General features: G+C 37.6%; 2 protein-coding genes across 2 annotated transcripts; one reads left to right on the top strand and one right to left on the bottom strand.

Moving 5' to 3' along the window:
* Positions 1-1,886: 1,886 nt before the first annotated feature.
* Positions 1,887-24,110, top strand: LOC126380619 (histone-lysine N-methyltransferase trithorax). The gene is made up of 13 exons (XM_050030149.1): positions 1,887-2,584; positions 4,183-5,425; positions 5,513-5,701; positions 5,802-6,142; positions 6,246-6,785; positions 6,876-7,049; positions 7,160-7,369; positions 9,576-9,737; positions 9,866-19,450; positions 19,531-19,754; positions 19,838-19,965; positions 20,048-20,238; positions 20,852-24,110. The coding sequence occupies exons 1-13, from the start codon at positions 2,432-2,434 to the stop codon at positions 21,023-21,025; spliced, it is 13,314 nt and encodes a 4,437-aa protein (XP_049886106.1). The 5' UTR covers positions 1,887-2,431; the 3' UTR covers positions 21,026-24,110.
* Positions 24,111-24,907: 797 nt separating this feature from the next.
* LOC126379743 (dynein light chain Tctex-type 1-like) lies at positions 24,908-26,051 on the bottom strand. Its single transcript, XM_050028559.1, has 3 exons — positions 26,010-26,051; positions 25,693-25,861; positions 24,908-25,062 (listed from the first exon to the last, which is right to left on the bottom strand). The coding sequence occupies exons 1-3, from the start codon at positions 26,049-26,051 to the stop codon at positions 24,908-24,910; spliced, it is 366 nt and encodes a 121-aa protein (XP_049884516.1).
* Positions 26,052-26,260: the final 209 nt, after the last annotated feature.

The raw sequence follows: 26,260 nt of genomic DNA, 5'->3' as shown, positions 1-26,260 counted from the left end.
GATCAATATTTTGTTAAGGGCTACACGGAAGTTTACACCATCCAGTGATGAAACCCGCTTAAATTTGAATCGCGAACTTTACGTACATTCAAGTGCAACGAATTCGCTCACAATTCCCATATTGGCCGTTCTACCAAAATAGTAAAACAAGTTAGAGATTCGTGCATCATTGTGATTCATTCGGGAGAGTCTCGAAGGGGAGTTTGTCCATTTTTATATATACCCGTATCCCTCGCGGCATGCGCGACGCTTCTCCGCCAGTCTTGTTACTACGGTTTCACGCACGAACACCAGTGCAAGGAAAGTGATGTAAATATTACTCATACCACTATATTTCCACATGGATTGTTATTTAAAAAAATACTACGTCAAGAACTACTAAAGTGAAGAATAAAAATGATATAAAGTGATAAGTTTTCTGTGAAAATTTGTTTTATATGTGATTGTGAGCTGTTTCACTTCGATCCAAGTGCGAGAGCGAGGAATTAGCGTACTCAGTGTATTTCAGGAAACACTTTCAGTGAAGAACTTTTTGTTCTCATATCTCACGCTAGAGGTCAGTATACATTTAACTAAATAACTTTAATAAAGTTTCAAATCCTTTTCTATGTTATGGTTACGTATAGTTAAGTGTGTATATAGACTCGGGTTCAACCACCGACAGCTCTTCCCTTTTTAGCATCCCTTCTCCGCCCTTTACGCATGATCGACCGGTGGCGTTTTGGGGTTGACTGTTAGGGTGCGGGTAGAGATATACAAATACGTATAAATATATACCATGCCCGAACTGTGCTATGCGAGTATAGTTGTATTACTGCAATAGGGACTCTGCCGTTATTCGTCGAACTTGGAGCTAATGGAGTACCAGTAAAGTTCATATTGGCATGGGTGGTTACGTCTATACTCAAGTAGGTAAAAAAATGTTCTTAAGTTCGCTGCATTTATAGAAATGTAAAATCATTATAGGTAGGTGGTTAATTAACAAACAAACATACATATTTTTTCTTTAATAGGTATTTAGTTGATTTAGTAGGTAGGTTCCTTGGTAGATTAGGAAATTATATCACTTAAACTACACATAGGTAGGTACGCACCTATATATCGAAATAAAGTAATATTACAGTAATAGGTAGAAAATAAGGCATAATAAAATATTGATAACATTGCGTTTGCGTGGGTAACCTACCTACTGACTATATTTTGGAACTTGGGACCATTTACCTAGGTTTGAAACATTAATTCGCGATTTTAATAACATACCTAAACAATGCGCACTAATATTCAATTACCTCAAGCGACTAGATATTACAACTCCATGTTGACTCCATGCAACACACAATAGGGTTCTAATAATTATACCTACCTACCTACAAGGTCTTTTCAACTCTATGGAAGTAGTAGTAGAGTCGCAGTCCTAACAATTTTTACTGACTTTTGGATTTGATTCTTAGAAATTTGATTCATTAAGTAGGTACCTACCTATTAGATATTTATCTGCAAACAATCTGCCTTCAATGATAAAACAATAGTTATCTCTAAGTGCATATCTAATTATATAATACGACATGTACCTACCTACCTACCTATCTATTACGAAAATGAATGAAGGACATTAGGTACGAATTAGATTTGGGAAGTCAAACTAATAGAAACCAAGAATCATTTATTATATTCTCCAATCCTTATGCTAATAAATATTCAAATTACAACAAAGAAAATAATTTTATTCTGTAATATTCAGTTGATTGAACGTAGAGAATTGATAGATGTGTGAGTGAGTAAGCGTATTCATTCGCTGGATAGATAGATAGAGAGCGAGGCTGGCACAGCAAGCGACATGTTTGTTTTCATACCGGTCCGAATTAACGTCGCGATTGGTTCAAAATCCATAACTGCCCTCCGAGAACCAGGTGTCGTTCACACCGCGGCCTCGCGCCTCGTCTCGTTAATCACCCGTACTCGCTATTGTTAAGTTCAGCCATCTTTGTCAAATTACGAGCGATTCATTTCAATAAATCGAGTTTGTGTGTGATATCAAATGGAACAAAACGCAGTCTCTGTGTTAGCGACGCGTCGTGTGTGCAGTGGAATCGTGAATACGTTCTCTTTTGTTTTACTAACGTCGCTGACGCTCTGCTGAATGGAAGCGTTACGACTTACAGCGTTAACGACCAGTCGACCATTAATATGATGGATGATGTCGTCTTTTGCAAAAAGAGTGCAAAGTGATCGTTTTAGTAAATAATGTGAAGGGTTGTGGTAGTGTTTATGTCCGGGCGTGCATGCGATGAGAACTGCGTCGTAATTTGTCGTACACATTGCATAAATGAGTGGAATGGCGTTGCGGAGCGCGCGGGCCGGAGCATGCGCGCCAGTTTCCTCGCGACCGCTGGGAACGCACTGAGTGTCCTTCGTTTACGTGCAAATCAAAATGGGAAGGTCGAGATTCCCAGGGAAACCACTCAAGTTTCAGAACAGAAAACGTGTTAGTGTTTTATCGGGCGCTGTTTATCATGAAACTAATTCAGAAAATCACCCGCCCATCAGTGGCGGGGCTGTCAACGATTTTACTGGGGATAAAGAGGTATGGCTTTTCTTAACAATGTTGTGCTTTGTATAAGATAATAACATCTTTTTTTTTGTATACATACGGAAATATCGTGTTTACGTAATAATCACAAGCTAAACGACGCGCCAATCATACAGAAGCGTCAAGCTAGTAGGAATGTACGACTATACGTACTTTGACATTTCCAAGCCAAGTTCCATTATGTTCATGTTATGTCCTATTCTATAAGATGTCAACAAAGCTATATCCGATCTTTTATAGATCACAAACCTGCGCAATCCACATTCTCAATCGTGAAATTAATTTGCTTTTTACATGTATGTAGTTCATAACCTTCAATGGTTAAATGTTTGGGTACGCATTCTATTGCAGAATCAGGAAATATTTTCCTTCTGTTTCTAACACACAAATTTAACTTTTCAATCAATTGCTTATCATAAAATAGTTAATCTCTGTGTAGACAAAAATCTGTTTATTTATGTATGTTTTTTGTTTACCTACAATGGTTAAATGATCTTTTAGCATACTACTTAAACCCCTATTTATGTTTTCTATATTTGAATACCATTGAATAATAGTCTATATACCTAATATAACAGTTTTATTGAACTAATGTGGTTTAACCTATTTGCTTTGTTGTGAACAATACTTATGAAATACTAAGTACTATTGAATGATTCAACAACTATAAGTTAATAATAATAATCAAAAATAAGTGAAAGAGATAGTGGTATCATATGTCCTAAAATATCATAGAATTTGAATAGTACACCACAAAAGTGTGTGTTATATTAGCTAAAATCTTTCATGTTTCACTTGTGATGGACGAACAAAGATACAGATGAGAGTAAAGAACTGTTCCCATGTTCCCATTGACTTATCCCATGTAAATTATCCAAAATATGTGACGTTTTTATAAATTCAAGTGCTTAGTAACATGCTAACATCTAGTCACTAGTGTCCTGGCATCACGGTAATTTAAGGGGAATGAGTAATATCTAGTTTATATAATTAAACAAAATATTTTTCCTGAAAATTTTAACCTATTTATGCTTAAACTGACAATCGGTCAACTGACCATAAGCAGTTAACATGACTTTGTTTAGTGGCATAAAAGACAGGCCGTCATTACTGGGCTGTCTTCGTTGTGGTGTGTTTTTAGTTTTATAACAATAGCAATATTTTATTAATAAAACCAGTTCAAATGATTTTCAGTAGTGGCACTGATTCTTGCGGACATTTCGTAATTTCCAGTTACACTTATTATTTTCTTATCTGCCAAAAAGGAAAGGTACGGATGATTGATAAGTGTTAATTTTAAATTAAATGAGATATGAATGTCTAACCTGGAAGAGTCCAATAGCCATCTGCTGTCAAGTTAAATCTGTTGGGTTATTGGCCAAGATAAAATGATTATAATTATAATTAAGATTTCTGCCTGTAATTGATGTTGTATCATAAATTTTATACCTGTTGATTACTGATCCCTTTCTTTTGTGGCAGATAAGAAAATGGTATGACAGTTATTACATAAATAAAACTAGATGGTATTTACATGAATCAGCACCAGTTACATTAAATAATACATTAATAATTATGTAATTATTTTACAGGAAGAAGAAAAGAAAGAAAATAATAATGAAAATGAGAAGTTCCTAACTAGTGAAAATAAACTGACTGTCAGTATTGAAAACATCAAAGAGGATAATTCAGAAAAAACTGACAGTGACTCATCTAAATCTCCAGTGCGAACTAGGTCACAGAACAAAATGGATCCACCGAAAAGTGATAAACCTAAACCTTTAAAGAAAACAGTAACATTTGGCACTGTTGAGAGCTGTGAAGATATCTTTCTGCCATTAAAGAAAATCCCACTAAAACATCATGCTCCTCTAGTGCCTATCATTAAAAAGAAGTCTTCCCTCAAACAAACAGAATACTCTACCTTCAACAGCATCCTCAAACCAGCCAAACTAACAGATTTGAGTTCTAAATCTACATCTGAACATCAAGAAGGTTACATGAGGAAAAATTTAAATCCTTTATCCAAACCTATGAATAAATTTTCAAATGTAAATGATAATCGTTGCATATCACCACCTCCCAGAAATGCTTCACCTATAGAAAAGGAAGGTGGATCATCTTCCAAGTTTATTCTGCCAGTGCGGAGTGCACACTCCTCCAGAGTTATTAAACCTAATAAGAGATTTATTGATGGAGAAGACCAAACTACTGCATCTAATGGTGTGGGATCTAGTAAGGTCCTCAAAAAACCTAAACTAAAGAGGGTTGTTTTTAACAACTTACCAGATGATGACACCCCAGAGGAGGAATCTAATGAAAATGAGAAGGTTAAAGACAAACATACTTCCAGTTTGTTCAAGGATAAAACAACAAATTCATTCTCAGGACTAGGTTCTGGATCTAGAAATTCACATGATCTATTTAAATATGAAAAAGAGGAAGAATTGTCACAGGATGAAAATTCAAATGTAGAAGATCCTGAGAATTTAAAGTCTACTGATAATAAAGAAGAGAAAGGTGGACATGCAATGAGAAAATTGATGGATATCTCAGATGCAAGCAGCTCAAGTAGCACAAGTAGCGGCTCCGAATCTGAAGACAGCTGGGAAAGCGATAGTCCTACGCCGAGCGGTGACGAGGAAGAAAAATCTCCTCCACAGAGTCCTGAGAAAGAAAAGACATCTGCATCACAACTCCTAAGAGGTAAAGTGATAATAAGGGAAGCAAGACTACAGTTGACCCCTCCGGCGCCACCTCCACCTGGTCCACCGGTGCCAGTAGGACCACCTGGGCCATTTTCTACAGCTCCTCCTCCTCCAGCAAAGGAACCGCGTAAGTATTTATTTTTTAACCACAACTCTTTTAGAACTAACTGTACAGGATGGAATTTATAAGCATGTTTATTTTTTTAAATTATAGCTCCCAATTTACCAACGACAGTAACGTGTGGCGTGTGTGGAGCCGTACGTTTCTACAGATTCGTCAAACAAGCGCGAAAATTTGGAATATATTCTTGTGAATCGTGCCGTAAATTCATATCCAAAATGGTGAGGAAAGAGAAACTATGTCAGCGGCCGAATGGCGTGATGCAGTGCTTAAAAGGAGAAGGTCAGTGTGATAATTTTATGGATTATATATATATTTATACATATCTTAGTTATATTGTATTTTATAAAGATAAAATATTGAACCACAATTTATGTTTCAGGAAATTGTATTGTGCCTCCTGTAGTTCGATCTCAACAATGGAAGTTAATGCGGTGCACTAATAAGACCCGATGCCCAGCCTGCTGGCTAAAGATGTGTCTAAAGGCTTTCAAAGTTCCACCACACATTAGGACTAGCTTGACTACCATGCTGCCACCATACATGAGAGCGTCATCGGCGCCATCCGGACCGATGTCTCAAGCGAATCCATTAAGGATAGCAAGCAATACATCCTCTGGCCAGCCTATGTTTACTTCTCTAAGTAATAATGAGAATGAAAACAAAATCTTTGGCTCTCTGAAGTCAACTAAGAAGACCGGTGATGGAATTGAAAAAGTTGAGGTGTGTATTATATAAATTGCAAAAATGAGTGTTTATGAATATCACATGATCTGTTTATATTTGTTACCTATTTATTTTTAATTTTGTACCTTTTTGGTTACAGGGAAAGACACCTAAAGATCGCCCCGCTGATCAAGAACCAAATGAAGATTTCAGCGCCAATAGAAAGCGGCGTTTGACAAGAATTAAAGTCCGAAAGAAAGATAAGGGCGAATCCAAACAAGTTGAGGATCCCAAACGACAGAAGGTGGAGCTGAAGGGGCCTAGAGTCAAACACGTGTGTAGGAGTGCTTCTATTGTGCTAGGACAACCCATTGCAACCTTCCCAACAACAGAAGAAAAAGAGAAACCAGAGAAAATACTTGATGACGAAGACAAGGAAGTACCTGTCATTGAAAAAGAAATACCTACACCTGATTTATCCAGTGGTGAATCAGAAGTGGATATTGAAAACAAAGCACCCATTCAAGAGCCAGTGGTTATTAAAGAGATCGATGCTGATATTCCTGTAGAGAAGAAGAGAAAGTCAGAACCATTAACTACAGTAAAGCTACAGAACAAGTCTGAATCAAGTGAAGATGAAATAGTGATGGATCTTGTTCCTAAGAAAACTGTAATGAAACCTTTGTCCACCATTACAAATGTAAGTTTTATGTAAAATGTTTTAATAATAGTAGCATGTTTTAGTTTTTGTTTTCCCTGTCCCATTATTTACTTCTTTATTTACTTGCAGATTCGTGGAAGATCGCAAAAATATGGTCAAAATCGGCCTGAGCTTATTTGTGTCGACTTTTGGGAGAGTTACGATCCTGATGAAGTATGCAATTCTGGTTTTGGTCTCATTGGCACATCGTCCTTTACTGTAGCAAAAGTTTGCTTCCTTTGCGGCAGTGCTGGCAGAGAAAAGGTGCAGTACTTGTCTCAATTGCAGGGAGATGGAGAGCTTATTCAGAATGAAGTTTCTAATGTAGGCATGTTTGTGTGTCAATATTTAACTTTTAATTGGAACTGTTACAGATGTTGGTGTGCACGAGTTGTTGCGAGTGGTATCACAGCTGGTGCGCTGAGGACGCTCCAGGCGGGGGCGGATGGACATGCGCGCGCTGCGTGTCCTGCGCTGCATGCTCCCGCGCCGCTGCACGGCTTCGTTGCCGCAGCTGCACCCGACATTACCACGCTGCTTGTCTTCCCGCTGCGCCACCTGATCATCGCAGCGATTGGCCTCAAGTACGTTATTTTAATAGTAATACTTTAAAAATGTATGTTGTGTGTCATACCCACCCGTTACAGAGTTGAGCAGGCATAACCACTATTTCTAGGCAATGAGACAGTACTATACAGTACAGACAGAGCAATTATGATCTCCGCATTGCGCCACTGGGCAACTCGCAACTAGCTGTTTCCATATAGCGTAAAGATTCTGCGCATACTCAGCAACTCTACCCATAATTGCAAGTTTTGACGATCAACGACAATTTTCAATTACTGCACTTGACAATAGAATCACTTTCAAATTGCAGCAAATAGCAACTGTTCAAGTGTTCAAGTTGGTTGTTTCCAACGGGCAATTTGCAATGCATCAAACGATTTCACTCCCTTCTCGTCTACCTTAGCGCCATTTACACTGAGTTTATATAGGATCACAGCAACCGTACAATGAGCCTTTTTGTTGCTTCAACTGGTAAATTTTAAAGAAATTTTTAAATGGTCGATAGTTTCTTCAATTATTCCTTCCGTCTTGCGGAACAACTATAATGGGCGGTTTTTTGCAAACCACAGAATCCCAAAAATAAATAACGTATTTTATATACATTTTCGTTTTGAGAGTTCACTTTAATCTTTCACATTTATTTACAAGTAATTTCTTTTTTTTTATAAAGACTATATTGATAGTGAACATTTCAAAATAGTCTTCTCTTAATAGTTTTTTTAAAACAGCATATTAATTACTTTGTTATTTTGGAATTATTTTATAATATGTAATGCTGCGCGATATTGTACCAGCTTCGCTGCGTGACGTGTGTATATTATACTTTGCTTTAGTTTATTTCTAAGTGGCATTATTTGTAGACCCAGCATAATAATTAGGTACCTATCGAAGTTCAAAGAAGGACTACCTGACTAACATATCAACGAAAGCAGCTAGGAAACAGAGAATTGAAATTGTGCACGGCGGTTCATTTTATTTTGTAATAAAGTAAGGATTTTTGGGAGTTTTGACCCCTAGACCGAAAGAGATTATCCAAGTTATGTTGAAAGGTGAAAAGTTTTATAAAAGAAGATATGCTTTGTCCAGCAGTGGTTTGCAAAAACAATTGAATTGAATTGCTCTTGCGATGGTAATATCAATATCATGTAGAAATAAAAGTTTAAAGCTGTTCGGATGTTTGATTATTTATATTATCATAAAATGCTAAAGCGTTTGTTTCGTAATGAAATGTAAGTCGTGGTGATTGAAGAACACACGAAAGCCTAAAATTGCGCTGCTCCGCTGTGCCGTTGATAGAAGCTTCGTAGACATACCGACATAATTGGGCTTTATGTCCAACATGGTGTAGTTTACTATTACAGTACTACAATTATGTGGTACTACAACAGGCTGGTATAGGGACTACTACTGTACATCATTTAAGCTTTGAGAAGCACATACATATAACCATGTTTGGCTTATAAATAACCTACGATAGCCAACCTCTATAGGAATCATGTTGAAAGTATATAATATACAAAGATGTCAAATAATTTATTAGTAAGATCATGAAGTTAGTAAGATCATGTAAGATGAATTCGGCGGCGAGGCGAATGTAATTAAGTCATACAATTTTATACCAAGTAAATTTCTACTTAGTATTTTAGTTATATGTGTAGGACTTTTTGTCGTATTTGTCTATATAAGAACTTCACATAAAAGTCCAAAATCGGGTGCAAGATATTTATTTATTTGGGACTAATTAAGGACTAACACCCGATTAGGTCCCTGAGTTTATGTTTAAGTATGTGTGTTTTCCATGAAACGTGTCCTAAATCTTTCTTAAATGTGTGTATAGCTAAGTAGGTTGGTACCAAAACAAGCTTGGTAGCTTGTTTTGGAACGATGCGTTACCACCCGTATTCATTTGCAAATACTTTAAAAGCGAAATTGACAATTATATTACATATTTGTGTAATTCGTTGCGAATTTGTTATAAATATATGCCATTGTTTTTTGTTTTGAATTGTGTTATTTATTTTGTTAGTGATATTGAGAAAGACGATTTTGGAATGTTGAATTATCAGGTTAAATCCTTGATGATGTTTTTAATGTCATGTATTCGTAAGTTTCTATTATGGTTTGACTATATTTGATTTTATTGCCAAGTTAACGTATGTTTCCCTATTTTAACACTTTAATTTATTTTCGTTTCGCTTATACTTGGGAACGTTGTGATTTCAGATATGCAGTGCCTGCTTAAAATGTAAGAGCTGTGACAGCAGCCGCGTTAGCAAGTTTGTTGGCAGCCTGCCTTTCTGCGGACCCTGCTTCAAATTGCGCCAGAAGGGCAACTACTGCCCGCTGTGCCAGGCGTGCTACAGAGATAACGATTTTGACAGCAAGGTATACATATATTCAACACATTATACTTTATTGTTAATAAGGTGGGATAAAGGCAGGAAGATGATGTTTGTAGATAAAAAAAATAATCCATGAAAGTATTGACACATAAACATTTTTGTATATTTCAGATGATGGAATGTGGTTGGTGCGGAAGATGGGTACATGCAAGCTGCGAGGGTCTCTCTGGTGAGGGGTATCAACTCCTTTCAGCGTTACCGCCATCTATTGAGTACATCTGCTGCAAATGCATGCCACATGATCCGCCATGGAGAACGATGCTCACAGAACATCTGAAAGGGCGACTACTGCATTTGCTCAAGTTACTTGCTAAAAATAGAAATGCTTGTGCGTTACTGAAACTTACACCTCACAAAAATACGCCGGTACCGAACAAACCATACCGGATAACATCACCACAAGCTATCAGAAAGTTGGATTTCGACAGTGCTGACGAATCCATGAAGACATCTGAAACAAAAGTTTACAGAAACACTGCTAGAGGCCGCAGAAACAACAACTTAGCGGCAAATAAGATTAACGAGTCTGATGCATCACAGATATGGCATTGCTCATCATTACTTACGGACGTAGAAATGGAGAAAGAGGACATTCCTCACACGTCACATAAAGTAGTGAATCTCCAGGAACCTCTGATGCAAAACAAGGAGATATGCTTTTCTACTGGACTTTACGGAACAAAGACAGAGTTCGATGCCCCGTGTATTGAAGTGCACGAGAATTATCCTCCACAGAACAAATCTGAGAAGGCTACTACAATGCTGCCAACTACGGTACATGACGATAAATATGAAGCTATCTCAGATGATGATGAACCAATGAAAGTATTCCCGCAAGCTCGAAGTGAACAGGATCTCAGTCCAGCTGTGGTAAGAGAACCATGTCTGGATGATAACATGGATGATTTGAACAGGATTGTGTCGCCGTCTTTATTGGACATAAAGAAAAGAGTAAACAGTGACGAATATGTCTCACTAAAAGATTTTAACCATGATATGAAAGATGTGATTGATAGAACATCTAGTGACGAACTAAAAGTAATTTATAAAGATCTGTTCTCTGAGACATTTCCATGGTTTGACTGTGAAAATAATTGCCTCCAACCTAATCTAGAGGTCGAAGGAGAACAAGACGATACAGACTCTCTAAAAGACCTCGAAATTGCTGACGATGAGAGCATCAAGGCGGCAGTACTATCCATTGAGAGACCCCTAGACCAAATTGTCACAAAATTGGAGTCTGTTGGAGAAAAATTCGAAGAAGACCTTTTGGAATACTATCCCATGGTCGATTCTAGGACTTGTGTTTTATGCAAGGTGGTAGGCGATGGTTTGTCAGCTATGGAGGGTCGCTTGCTGTATTGCGGTCAGAATGATTGGATCCATGCAAACTGCGCTCTTTGGTCAGCTGAAGTGTTTGAAGAAATCGACGGGTCGTTGCAAAATGTGCATTCAGCAATATCTAGAGGTAAAATGATCAAATGCGCTGCTTGTGAAGTAAAAGGCGCCAGCGTCGGGTGTTGTGCAAAAAATTGCAGTGAAACCTATCACTATGCTTGTGCTAGAAAGGAAAATTGTGCTTTTATGGACGACAAAAGAGTTTTCTGTCCCACTCACGGAAAAGATGTCCCTAGAAAAAGCTTACAGAAAGATACAGATTTTGAGTTAACTAGACCTGTATATGTGGAGCTTGATAAAAAGAAGAAAAGATATAGTGAAATTAATAAAGTGCAGTTTTTAATGGGTTCCTTGACTGTCCACAGTCTAGGCAAAATAGTTCCATCTGTGTCAGATTTCGAGGAATTTTTGATGCCTGTGGACTTTTCATGCACTCGTCTCTTCTGGTCCTCCAAAAAACCTTCTAAAATTGTCAGATACACAATAAAGACGAAGTTAATATTGGCAGAACCATTGCCGGGATTCGATTTAGGTGTGAACATAACCGTAGACCACACCATGGATGTGCAGGTTGTTGAAAGAGTAATAGCAGAAATTGGAGCTTGGCATGAAAGTTTCGAGACAGGTTCATGTAAAACTGCACTTATGCTTAAAAATGATAAGTCCCCTATCAAGTTGGGAAATACAGTAACACTGGAAGATCTTGCAGTCAAGCAGGTTGTGGAATATTTACTTGATAATGTTTGTAAGCAAGAACAGCAAGATGAAGAAGAACCTCAGAATACTGCAGATTTATTACCACCCGAATTGAAGGACGCTATTTTTGAAGACCTCAATCATGACTTACTGGATGGTATATCTATGCAAGACATATTCCCTAACCCATATGATGACCTTGTTGCAATGGACTTGAAGAGTGAATTCTACAGTGCAATGAGTCAGTCTGATGATAAGAGCAATGACAAATCAGATTTTATAGATGAGTTATTGAATGCTCGACTAGAATCCGGAAACAAGGAGATGAAGAGGAGTAAATCAGAAATGCTTTTGCAAAACCATAATTTGAAATCGTTAACAACTGGGCGTGGTCAACAAAGATCTACAAGTCTAACTTGGAATAGTAAATTTGACACAAGCTTGTTGTCGTCTACATTCAAGCGTTGCAAGATGGGAAGAACTTCCACAATGACTGGAAAGTTAAGTCCTGTGCAAAGGACTATATTAATTGAAAATCCTTTGGAGACTATGAAAATACCTGATACCAATGTAGACAAAAAGCTTAAGGTGGAGGCCAGCGCAGTCAGTATCAACACCGACGAATCACCTCACACATCGGGAATGAACTACCCTGCGTCATCCCCTAAACGAAAGGAAGAACTAAATACAGAAAAATCTGATAAAACAGAGGGACAGTACGACTTTATTGATTTCTATACCAAAATACAGTGCAGCCCTATATCTCAATTGGATGGCGCTGCAGATTGGTCTGAATCTGAAAGCGGCTGTAGCTCTCGATCTAACAGTCCTCGAGAAAATGACACTCACTTCACACCTATTCAACAGTTAGATGGTGCAGACGATAATACAGGAGGGGATAATACAATGAGAAACCCAAATAATCAATTTATGTACAGAGCGAGTGGCAGTGAAAGTACTTACACTGTTACAATTGCTGGAAATACAATCAATGGCCAGCCTGAACTGGTGATGCGGCAGATAGATAGTGATGGTACATCTGGCCAGATTGAGCAGTTGGTAAGGTGTGACAGATGTCAATGCACATACCGAAACAAAGAATCATACGATAGACATGTTCCGTCATGTGATATGATGTCTACAAGTGAAAGCGAAAGTGAAAATCCGAAATCTCCAGAAAACAGAACTCTGACAACTCTACAAAACGCTTTTCAAAGTGCGTTTGCCCAACCAATGATAATCCACGCAGGAGTTGTAAGTGGAAATGAAAATAATGTCAAAGCCGATGGAATCGCTGCTAGGCGAACATCCATCAACACTCGGCAGATAACAATCAACGGAACCATTGTTGAAACGCCATCCCCAGGACCGTCCAATGAAATGACTATGACCATTACTGAGCAGATGAAATCTGGTACTGTTATTTTTGACCAAAGCAAAACTACAAATGTTCAAGTATCGGCAAACCAGAATCTATTGTCGTCACCGCAAATTGTTGTGACGCCACAAATGTTACTCCCTCCTAAGACTAGTTCAGCAAATAATCAGAAACTAATGGCTCCACAAATCATAACACAACCTGGCATCTTACCTTACAATATTTGTGTAAAACCTGGAAACGGGACTGGCAACATTCAGCACATTCAAGGAGGGGCCGATATGGCACAACTATTATCTGGACCTGGAGGCATACAAGTTATATCATCAAACTCTAATCAAGTCCTAACTATACCATCAAATAATGCTGGAAACATTACACCTATGATTCAAGGTAAAAACCAAGTTACAAATTTCCCAAACTTGGCTAGTGCATCTTCCATCACTTTGCCAGTTAATTCAATCCAAGGTATGCCTAGCACATCAATAATACAAAATATTCAGCCAATGATTAGACCGCAGATACAAGGAAACCCTACTATAGTTGTTCCTGCTATGACTACTCAAAGACTTGCATCACCAAATTCTCAACATAAACAGCAACTGATACTTCCTGGTGGCAATCAAAAATCTCCCAAGAAGCAACCTGCGCCTGTGCAACCCAAACCAATGTTCCAGACGACCAACAGGGGCAGAGGACGACCGATGCCAAAGCCAACAACAATTAAGCGTCACACAAAATTAGAGAAGACATTTACAGCAATTAATCAGTCCCCACTAGGTGCAGGTAACACTGTAATACAACTGCAGACAAATAATCAGGCTGGACAACCCTCGATAATTGTACAACCAGTGGCAAATCAAAACATAATGTCTGCTTATGTGGAAGCTCTTTCTCAACAACAGAATCAAAATATGCAATACATCGCAACAATCGCCCCGCAAGGAGACTTTAAAACAGGTCCAACTCAATTTATATCTCAAGGTGGTCTTGTGCCTCAAACCTTCCAAATTCAACAAACTGAATCTGGTGGTTTAGTTGCTGTGCCAAGCGGCGGGATCCCTGTATTGTTGCCACAAGGGAATGTTGGCATTTTGCCCCAGGCTCTGCAACAAGGAGCTACAATCTTACCACAGGGGACTATACAAACTCAAGGAATTATCTCTCAAGGTCCAAACGGCCCTACCATTCTGCCACAAGCGATTCATACCCAGAACGGGACTACTATAATACCGCAAGGAACTATACAAGGATTGACTCCCGGGAATATCACTTCTCAAACTGCGACACTACTGCCTAATAATACACTACAAACGGCAGGTGCCACGGTAGTGCCTCAGAGCGGTATCGGAAATGGCCAAACTGCAATCATACCAAATACCGGTTTACAATCACAAGGTAACACACTGATATCTCCCGCATCTGGAGCTACGATTTTGCCACAAGGAACGCTCTTGCCGCAATTTTGCAATGATCAAGTGCTTTTAGGCTCGACGCCAACGTTAGAAATGGTTACTGACCCATCAGGGTGCATGTATTTGACTACAACCCAGCCTGTTTATTATGGTTTAGAGACTATAGTGCAGAATACAGTGATGTCTTCGCAACAGTTCGTGTCGACCGCAATGCAAGGCGTACTTGCCCAAAACAGTAGCTTTTCCGCCACAACAACTCAAGTATTCCAGGCCAGCAAAATAGAACCCATAGTAGAGGTACCTACAGGATATGTAGTTGTCAACAACGTCGGAGATGGAGTAGCTGCTTCAACACCAAACGTAGTGTCAGCCCAGACAGTACAGTCATCACCACAAACTATGAAACCCAAGCCAAATGTTCCTAACTTGACGTTGCAACCTCTTCCTGACAAGACTTCTGGAAATAGTACTAGCAGACAAACACCTAAAGTAATACAAATGAGTTCCACACCAGCTTCAATTGCTGCACAATCTGTTCCAGCGACTATAATAACAGGAAGACAGAACATGAATCCCATAACATCTCAGATACACAACATGACGCTATCGAGCACATCTCAGAACTTGCAGAGATCGAATATGTCTAAATCTAACACTGTATCGATGTCACCAAATGTAACTTTTGTATCTTCTATGGGACAGCCAGTGATGGCAATCTCTCAATCTATCCCAAATTCGGTGTCGTCCTTCACCATGCAGTCGATACCTTTGTCTCAGCCAATAGTATCTAGTTCTATTGCACCATCTGCTAGCAAAAACAATATGAAGATAGAAAATTCACATGTGATTGAAATAAGTGGAAATCTACAAGATAATCACAATTCTTCAATGCCAACTATAAGTGTTACACAAAGTATTAAATCGCCGACTCCATGGCGACAAATAAATACTCCAACAAGTAGCGGCGACATGAAATTGGAACTACAGGGCTTAACTCCGAAAACAAGCACCTCCATTAATACGCCTTCAATTAGTATTCAAAGTACTGTAATACCTGCTAGATCAATGACTCTAAATGACCCTGAGAAAGGAAATCAAAGTTGCCTACTCTCAAATAGTAACAGCCAAATATCCGGAGTGAATTTGCACTCTCATCAATTTGATTCAAATTTAAATGTAAGCCACCATTCATCAGCCCATACTACTTCCAACAATGTGATACAAATTACCGCAGGAAATATCTACCCTCCTTCGTCAGTCATGAACAGCAATTTTGATATTGACACATCAATGAAGTTGAGCAAAATTAATTCGCTGACGAAATCTGAAGCTGGCCATTTGAGCTTCTCTCCAGAGTTGCTGATTCCCCATTCTCAGCATAACGAAAAATCGTTCCAGAATATCGGCAGTAATGACAATAAGCATAATATTGATAGCATGAGCAATCAATTAAGCATGCACAACAAGCTGAATAGTTGCCAAGTTGCAGGCAACATCGGAACTACGCAGGCTATTAGCATTATACCCCATAACGTGATGCGTCCACAAATCCAAAACAATCAGAACACAATTTCAGTACCAAACAACCAAAATCCGATGTGTTCTATTAGCAACTCTACCCATGGACAAGTACAATTACTGAATTCTGGAAATAATTCACTACAAAATGTAAACGTATCTTGTCAAGAGGTATCGAACAGTAGAATAAACATTACTGTTTCAAGTGACAACAACATACAAACGAGCCAGCAACATGAAATTATCAGCAATCCAATGAGTACTACAAACATGAGTCATGGGAATATGCAAATGATGTCACACGATAATAGCCAACACTCCACTTCGAACCAAATCCACATCATGAATGGTCAGATTCAACATAACCGCCAAGTGGATAACAGCAGCCAGTTGCAACAGATTAACACCGTATCAACTAACAGATCTTTTCACGAGAATGTGGTTAGTGGGCAGCAACAAGCCCACAATCAAACTGGTATTCTTTCCAACAGAAATACGCCTGATAACAGTAATTTAATTAACCAAACCATGAGCATGCACAATTTGGGCAGCAACCACAGCATAAGTAGGTCTGACATGAACGATATCAGCCATATGCACATGCAACAACCAATATCTAATATAAACAACGTGCAAAATAACAGAATGATAATGGAGAATTTACAATCACATGCCATTAACAACATGAGCCATCAAATACATTCTAATAGGTCAATTGACAATATGCATAGTACGCAGTTGCATGGTATGCAACAGATGAACCACCACATGAATAGTAGCAGGCAACAGATAGACAACAATATGCATGTCAATCAAATATCGATGCAGAACAGGCAACTTGACAATGTCAGCCATCACCACCAACATCAGATGTCTAATGGCATGCAAATGCAAAACAACCGCCCGCTTATGGATAACAACATGATGGGCATACACCACAATGTAACGAATCAAATGCACAATCGTCAACAGATGGATAACAGTATACACATGCATCATATGACAGCAAGTAGTTCAAACTTGAACTTAGGTAATCCTATTGATAATACTGGTACCATGACCGGTATACATGGCAACAGACACGATAACAGCGCCATGTCTATGCAAAATGCCATTAACCAGATGCAAAATAACAGAAATTCTTTAGATTCTCATACATCTATGATGCAACATCAAATTAATAATATGAATAACTTGAATAATATGAACATGCACAGCAACATCAATAATTCCTTGCAAATGAATAACTCTAATCATCAATCTATGAGTAGCTCATTGATGCATGTTCCCAATATTCCGGATATTAAAAATGACATTCAAAGTTCGTGTAGCGGCAGTTGCTCCAACAACACATCACAATTTACTGGTAATCAGAATACCTTTGAAGTGTGTTCGAATATGAGTTCCAGCAACAACATCAATATGAGCACGGGCAATATCATGCACGGCATGAACGTTACCAACACAAATATGTCTAACAACATGATGATGAATGCTGTCAACAGCAGTGCTATGTATGGAGCCAGTGGTCAGAGCAATATGTCTGGACACGATATACTAATGAGCTGCAATACTTCCTCAGATCACGGCATTACTAACCTTATTTCCGGCAACTCAAATCATATGATGATGACCAACACACAACCTCATACGAATAATAACCAAAATCAAATCCTAGGCGGTCCAGTTCCGAATACAACACAAATAAATATTAACAGTAGTAATATGACCACAAACAGTACAGCGCAAAACCAAATTACTAACATGGAAAATCAAATTAATAGAACCAGTATGCAAGTAAATGAAACCAAATTCACTCAAGATTCACTTAGAAGCAAAAGTATGATGGGGCCAGCCACCAATGCCAATCTATCCATGTCAAACAATGATTGTGCCAAAGTAAATATTGTTGGTAATGATAAACAGAACCATACTATATCAGTGAGTAATCAAATTGGATACATGCAAATGAATTCACAAAACAACAGAGTAATTAATCTTCCGGAGCGAAATAGGTTAACCAATACGAATTTGGAAAATAATATGAATCAACATGTTTCACAGCAGCATAACATTCGAGTCGTCACCAATAATACAAATAATAGTGTGCCGGACCCCATAACATTCCAACAAAAAAGTGAAACCACCAGCACTATGATCAATGTGCCCTTCCAAGCTATACCAAATAGTGCACCAATGAATATAAATGTGAATTCAAGCAACAACACTGTCAACATAACCGTCCAGAACAATCTAGTAGATCCCAAAATAGCTTCAAAAGCTGCCGCTGATATTAGCTTTCCTCTTCAAACAAATACTAACATGTTACAGAATCAAAACAGCACTGGTAATATGATATGCATACCTGTACAGAATAATACTATCAGTTTACCTACACAAAATAGCTCCAGTATTACGTTGCCTAAGGCTCCGCCCACTCAGCAATCTGGCATTCCTACGAATGTCGTGAACCCGATGTCAATGAGACCAATGAACAGGGTGTTGCCCTTACACAGAGATAGTCAAAGTAAAACTGCAAAAGGTCCAAACGCTACAAAAACTACTGTTCCTAGACAAAGGGCGGTGGGCCACGATATGCCAGATCTCAACATAAAGGACGAAACTATTGACAGTGATTTGGAAAAAGCTATTGAAGAATCCAAGCGAATGATGGAGTTGGAAAGAACCAAGCGTGAAAAGGAAGAACGTGATGCCACTCGAGCTATTCAACTGTCGGCAGAAATACATTCAAATACAAACGATGCTGCGACTAACAATACAGAGAGCACAGAAAGCGAACATATTGAGAATGCCCCAAAAATGACTTCTTTACCAGATCTAGATGCAGACATTATTGTGGTCGAACCTCCAAAAGTATTGATTGAAAAAGAGCAGAATAAAATGTCTGTAACACCCAAAGCGCCAAGCTCTATACCTAAAGTTATCAAACGTCCCTTGTGTGACAAAAAGAGCGAAAACGAACCAGTGATCTTAAAGAAACAAAGTAAAATCTCGAAAGAGAATAAAACATCCCTACCAAAGCAAGGTACTGAACCACCAAAAGATGATGGACCCAAGTTAATCTACGAAGTCACTTCTGAAGATGGCTTTAGTTATTCATCGTCGTCTCTGACTGACCTGTGGGCAAAAGTGGTAGAAGCAGTTCAGAATGCGAGAAAACAATCGGGATTGCCGCTGATTCAGTACAATTTGCCTTCTTGTCTAGCAGGAGCTCACTTACTTGGCCTTAACAATAATGCACTAAGATATCTTGTTGAGCAGTTGCCAGGGGTAAGTGTCGTGTCTATTTTTTAACAGGAAATTAGATTTGTGTAAAAACGCAGGTTTTGTAACAGTATTTTTATTTTTAGGCAAGTCGGTGCACCAAGTATAAAATACGTCAGGGTCGTCAACTTAACAGTTGGGACAATGATTTGGACCTGAGTGAAGGCTTCAAGGAGAGTCCTTGGGGTAGTGCTCGGACAGGGCCCGTTGCTCGAAAACTGACTCACGATATGTTCAGTTGGATGGCGTCGCCATTCAGAGAAGAACCTCCGCCGTACGGCGGTCAGGATGGGGAGAGCTCCATTTCAAGGTAAACCCTCATTTCTTTTAACAATTTTTCTCTAGAAATCTTTTACTTTTCTAGAACAAATACTTAACCTAGCTCTTTTTCAGGCGTCTAGCAACTTTACCCCCAGCTATGAGATTCAGGCAACTGAAGGAGACAGCAAAGGCATCGGTGGGTGTCTACAGGTCTCACATTCACGGACGCGGCTTGTTTTGCAAACGAGAAATTGAAGAAGGTTAAAAGACTTATTTTATTTTGTTTTTAATGACACTGCTCTGGATTTACTAAGATTACTTACATAATTTTCTTTTATATAGGTGATATGGTGATTGAATACGCAGGCGAAGTGATTCGCGCTGTCTTAGCGGATCAACGCGAGAAGAAGTACGAAGCAATGAGCGGTCGTCGTGGTGTAGGCGGTTGCTATATGTTCCGCATCGACGACAACCTAGTGGTTGATGCCACTCTCAAGGGAAACGCTGCACGATTCATCAACCATTCTTGCGATGTGAGTTGTTCATACATACATACATACATACATAAACTCACGCCCGTAATCCCTAATGGGGTGGGCAGAGCCACAAGTAATCAAAGACAACTTGCAGCCACTGTTGATACGAAGTCCAAAGATGGATATGATGAACCTTATGGTGATAAGGGATCAGCCTATCGCCCATAACATTAGTCCATCATGTTAGAGGACACAATCCCTCTGTCGGTTTGTGGTAGTTGTTCATAAGTGCTTATTTTTCTCTTTAGTTATCATTTGATGCTGAAAAAAGATAAACCATTTTAGCTAGAAGGCAGAAGTTGTTTAAAAATAATCAGTCAATTACCCTATTGTGTACTTAGCTTACTGATCGTAGTCTGATCGTTGGTGAGACCCCCTATATAATTCTCTTTGGTGAGACCTATAGCTAAATAAAAAAGAACCATCTCCCAAACATATTTTTAGATATAACAAAACGCATTACAATCGTACCAGCAGTTAATACTTTATGAAGCCACAAACATGATAACACACAAACACCTCGCCAACCGAATAATATCCCTCGGATTTCGCCAGACATAAAAAGTTTTGCATTGGTTTCCAGTAACTAATAATATTGATTTTCTTCCAGCCCAACTGCTACTCTCGCGTGGTGGACATCCATGGCCACAAACACATTTTGATCTTCGCATTGCGTCGCATCACTGTAGGAGAGGAACTTACCTACGACTACAAGTTTCCATTTGAAGAGGTTAAAATACCCTGTACTTGTGGAGCGAAGAAGTGTCGCAAATACCTCAACTAAATGAGAATAGTACAAGTGAATATCTAAGCTTGTGTTAAAACCATGATATTTTGAGGTCTATTATGTTTTAACTAATTGACATTGTGTAAAAAGTGATACGAATTAGCTATTGCAATGAGGGCACCGTAATACAAAGTAATGGCAGACTTTTAAAGACACCTTCATTCCAATACCTAACATCAATTGAAGCAATTTAAGCCTCAGCGGCTTCGATAGCATAATCTTAGAAGTACATAACAGGATTAGGCCTATAACTATAGATTATACATGTATGAAGAATAAGATTGTGAAATCGGAATGTGGGAATGAAAACTGATGGATCTCCAGAATTATCAATTCTAAATATATTTTTAGGATTTAGTGTGGGGAAATGAATGCATGAGGGGGAAATACTGGGTCGAGCACAATTTTTATATGTACATAATTTTATATGTAAGAAGATAAGTCAAAATCACATATCGCGCTTTTCCCACCACCTATTTTGACGTTGAAATATATACCTCTCGAGTGTTGAGACATTGAAAAGTTATACGTGAATCTTGTAATGATCTCTTTCTTGAATCTGCCCAGTGTTTAGAGATGTTGGACTGTAACATAATTCGACTTTACTTAAAATAATCTTATTTTGTGATAAGCTTATATTTTATACTTTTTGTAAATATTTTAGTTGTATTGTTTTTGAAGTTATTTGATGAATAAGATTAGTGGTGAGCGGTTTAAGTGTGAGCACTTAATTCGATGTGATATGTGTTAGCCCCAGCGGCAGTAGACAAGATGGTTAGTGCGTAGTAGTGTATGTTGTTGTTCCTCATTTGTATCCTTATTTCTCTTCATTTGTGATCAGTTAAGTCTCGACTAACATAGCGGCGTACGTGTACATATTGATGGAGATTTAGACGAGTAATAACGCAATTAGTACATTCGAAAAGGGTAGGAAAGTTACAAGTACAATGTTACTTTTTAGTAATTTTAACAAGTATTGTATAGCTAATTTGTAAATAAGAGGAAAAATATGTCATAATAATGAGGTTAAGCGACAAATCGTTTATTGTAGTCATAGTGGTAGATTGTACTTTATAGAGTATATTAAAGTGTTGTTCTAAGTTATTCGATGTATGGTACGTCTCGCGGCGAGTAGTGTCCGGCTATTCCACGGAAATGCACATGCGACAAAGTATCCACGGCTCCAGCTATCACAATTGTTCGTTACAGAAATGCACATTATTTAGCTTTAATATTTTAGCACTGTTTCATTGACATAACTACGCTCCGTTATAACAAACCCCGTGTATAATATAGTTAAAGCAATTGCCATTTCTGTATATAAAGGTTTTAATTAAAATTGATCATCACATTATTAACATCACGCTAAGCTACTAGTGATAGATGTTCTCTTCTACGATTTTAGGAATGAATGGATTTAAATAATTAATAAATATAACGCGCAATATAGAAAATGGTTGTATTAACCAAATGATAAAGAGTTAAATGGTACATTATATATGCCGTAGGCTGAAACGCTGTAAAATTAGTCACTGCGTCTTACGGTAGCAGTATTAAAGAATAATTCCTTGTCCCAAGTATTTTATAAATAAATCTATAGACCAGATTTAAACTATGTAGTGGGAGTTTACACAGGGTGAAAAATTTTAAGCGAGCTTCCTATCCTAAGAGTTAGGTATCAACAGCAACTTGTTTTTAGGAAATTATACTGACGAATTGCAAAACAGGAAGTACGTAACTTTTCCAATTATTGGGTCTGCATTATTTCCAAAAAACAGGGGGTTAAATGTTTGGTTAGCAATGGCTTATGATGGTTGCCGTAGAAGCGCTACTTAACTGCGGACGGGTAACAATGAAGCCGCGTAAAATTTTTACCTTTGTTATCGTTTTTCATTCAAACTTAGTAATTGATAATATATGGTGCACTTTAACATCTATCTGTGTGTGTAGTATTTTGTTTGTTAACTTATGCTGAATTGTATTCAAAGTTATGGTATTAATTGTCATAGGTAATATTAATTGAAATTTATAACAGTAGATATTCCGCGATTTTATCAATTCAAGATTAATTATTATTAATGAAAAATGTGACATGTAAATAATCAAATTGGGATTCTGACATAATAATATTTATAATTAGTATATTACCCTAGAAAATTTTCTTATGTATGTAATGAGAATTATTACAATAACTTTGACATGTGACATAGAATTTAATATAACTAAATCCATGTCAAACTTAACGCTTAACTCCCTGATAACTTCGTGAAATCTTGAGTATTCGTTACGACGTGGATTTAGTTATGGCATAGTGTTACAATTTCCTTTTAAAAACGTTTGTTGTTCTGTTTATGAAAGTTAGTCAATGTTGTAGCATACATCGAGTTATGATAATAAAAGTACAGGTAATTTTAATCATCTAAAATTACGATAATAATTATAATTCTCTATTTTTGAACACTAATTTTGTATTTGCATAAGGTTAACTAGAAATCATTTTTCTTTCCTCCTTTTTTATTATTGTGTTTTTAAACGGAGTATTATTAGGATCCGATGGACAGTTGTTAGTTACTTTGATTCAATGTTTGTATTCGATTCATGCTGAAACTCACCAACTATAATTGTAAAAGTAAACGTCTATGTACTAGGACTAGGGTGTAAAGTTTCATAGCACTCGTTTTTCAAGAAATCATGCGTCTGTTCAAAAGAACGTATGATAAAATAAAAATACGCTTTTAAATTATAATAAGCATGTGCATTTTATTAGTCCTGTATTACAAACACAAGTTGAAAAAAAAAAAAAACAACATCACTAAGTGATGAAAGATTTTGTGTTAATTAAGTGCAAGCATCTGCTCTTGATATTATTTTGTGTTTTAAATAATGCTTTTATTTCTTAATGTACACAATGCCATTTTGCCTAATGTTATTATAAATCATTATATTAATTGCTTTAAAAGCACCAACTTTACAATGCATAGTTCTATGACCTGTCTATACATTTTATTACTTTATTTATTTCTATAATTATTTTGTATTGTGGTAAATTTTACCAAAAATAAAAATACTAAAATGTGCTTCACATATTGTTTAATTTAAAATATTATTTTAATAACCCATCGAAAAAAGAATCTTAATGGCCTCCGTAGTCCAGTTCAGCTTAAGATTCAGAGGTCACAGATCCGAATCCTGGTGTTTTTGTGATATGTCCCTTATCTCATTACACCGACGACATTCTCATTACACGGACGACATTCTCATTACACGGACGACATTCTCATTACACGAACGACATTCTCATTACACGGACGACATTCTCATTACACTGACGACATTCTCTTTACACTGACGACATTCCCATAACATGGACAACGTTTTGATTACACGGACGACATTCTCATTACATGGAAGACATTCTCATTACACGGACAACGTTTTGATTACACGGACGACATTCTCATTACGTGGAAGACACTCTCATTACACGGACAACATTCTCATTGCAAGGATGACATCCTGATTACACGGACGACATTCTCATTACATGGAAGACATTCTCATTGCACGGATGACATTCTCATTACACTGACGACATTCTCATTACATTGACGACATTCTCTTTACACGGTCGACATTCTCATTGCACGGACGACATTGTTATTACACGGACGACATTTCAGTTCACGGACGACATTGTCATTACACGGACGACGTTCCCAATAAACCTACGGACAACATTATCATACACATCCAATACTTATACAATAATAAGGTTTTTCTTTCACATTTCATTTTATTATAAAATAAAGCAACATATTAGTGTTTAAAAAATAACATTAGGTACCTAATCAGATTTATTTAAATGAGTTTTTAGAAAAGTTATATCTGTAAGGCAAGTCCCCATACACTGACGATGCAATACATGAACTTGTTTTCCCAGCGTACGGTGCAAGTGCCGTCAGTGAGGGTATCCCAAAAGTACGCAGCTGCCGTATGCAGCGCCGAACCGTTTTTCTGTGTTATCGTTATTCTCACTGTAAACCAATGGCACTTAGGTACTTTAAAAACTTCATTAAGTATGTAAACTTAAGGCTATAAGTCTTAACCAGGCGGCAAACTGCTGCTGGGGACCGGCCTCCCCTCAATCAATTGGAGAAAGTATGGAGTACTCCAACACGCTGCTTCACTGGTTAGTGAAGGTGTTTGGGCTCGCTAGCAGTCAACCCATTTGTCTGAATTTTCAAGCCAACTACTGTTAAAATCAATAGCTAGATTTTGGCGTTGATCGCTGTCCAAAATGGATAAATGTTGGGTTGCTTGGTAGTTCAGAGGGAACGTAATATTGTCAGTTTGCTCCTGTTATAGTGACTCTCTGAATCTAAGCCACTAAAACAGTCATCCAGCCAAAGGCTGACCACTTTCAGACATTGCTTAACTTTGTTGATCGGTATCAATAACAATCTTAAACATATCCAGGTGGTCTTTCTGTCATGATGATTAAATTAAATTAATTTTCTCTTATTAGATACAGCTGTAGGATATTTTTGCCTAGTCAAGTTGAATAAACATTTTCTCTCTCTCTCTGTCTCTCACTCTCTCATGTCGACGAATATTAATGTTAAGGAGTTAGAATGTAACTAACTTTAGTAATTATTAATACTTACAAATATATTTGAAAGGTTTGTTTAATTTATTGAGTCTCGTAAGTGTTTTGTCAGTAATCAAAGAAATCCATTGTGGTGTTCTGCTATGACTATAGGTATTTCCTCCAAGGCATAATTCGATAGTATCCCTTACTATCTTTTGGACATCTTCTATATTAAAAACCAGCTCCTACACAGAGAAAATATAATATAACAACAACGTAGTGTATAAAAATATACACTTTAATTATGACTACGGACGATTAGTACTTAGTAAGCTACTCGCTAAAATAAAGTAAGTAACTACGTTACAGGACTATATTATCTTTGGAACTTACCTCTTCTTCGTCTTCTTGAGTTGGCTGTTGTTGTTGAGACATTATAGTTTAAATCAAATATAATCTTGGGTAAAAATATTTTTCTTAAACAAATAAATGATAGTCGACATGCAGCATCTAGAAAATACTCATGAAATGTTTGACTTTCTGTTGTGAGCTGACAATGTTTTGTTGTCAAAACCTGAAGTCAAAACAAACAAAATATGAATTAAGTCATATTTAACGTATTTATTTTCTGCCAGTTTATTAGA

This window comes from Pectinophora gossypiella, chromosome Z, assembly GCF_024362695.1.
Source record: "Pectinophora gossypiella chromosome Z, ilPecGoss1.1, whole genome shotgun sequence".
Classification (NCBI taxonomy): domain Eukaryota; kingdom Metazoa; phylum Arthropoda; class Insecta; order Lepidoptera; family Gelechiidae; genus Pectinophora; species Pectinophora gossypiella.
This window is presented reverse-complemented; position numbering and strand designations above follow the sequence as displayed.

Bases quoted from the DNA above. Each gene is read 5' to 3' on its own strand.
- LOC126379743 (XM_050028559.1), bottom strand. From the start codon at position 26,051: ATGTCTCAACAACAACAGCCAACTCAAGAAGACGAAGAAGAG. The intron at 25,862-26,009 runs GTAAGTTCCAAA...TTCTCTGTGTAG, and splicing joins CTCAAGAAGACGAAGAAGAG to GAGCTGGTTTTTAATATAGA. The intron at 25,063-25,692 runs GTAAGTATTAAT...ATTGGTTTACAG, and splicing joins CAAACCTTTCAAATATATTT to TGAGAATAACGATAACACAG.
- LOC126380619 (XM_050030149.1), top strand. From the start codon at position 2,432: ATGGGAAGGTCGAGATTCCCAGGGAAACCACTCAAGTTTCAGAACAGA. The intron at 19,451-19,530 runs GTAAGTGTCGTG...TTTTATTTTTAG, and splicing joins TTGTTGAGCAGTTGCCAGGG to GCAAGTCGGTGCACCAAGTA. The intron at 19,966-20,047 runs GTTAAAAGACTT...TCTTTTATATAG, and splicing joins CAAACGAGAAATTGAAGAAG to GTGATATGGTGATTGAATAC.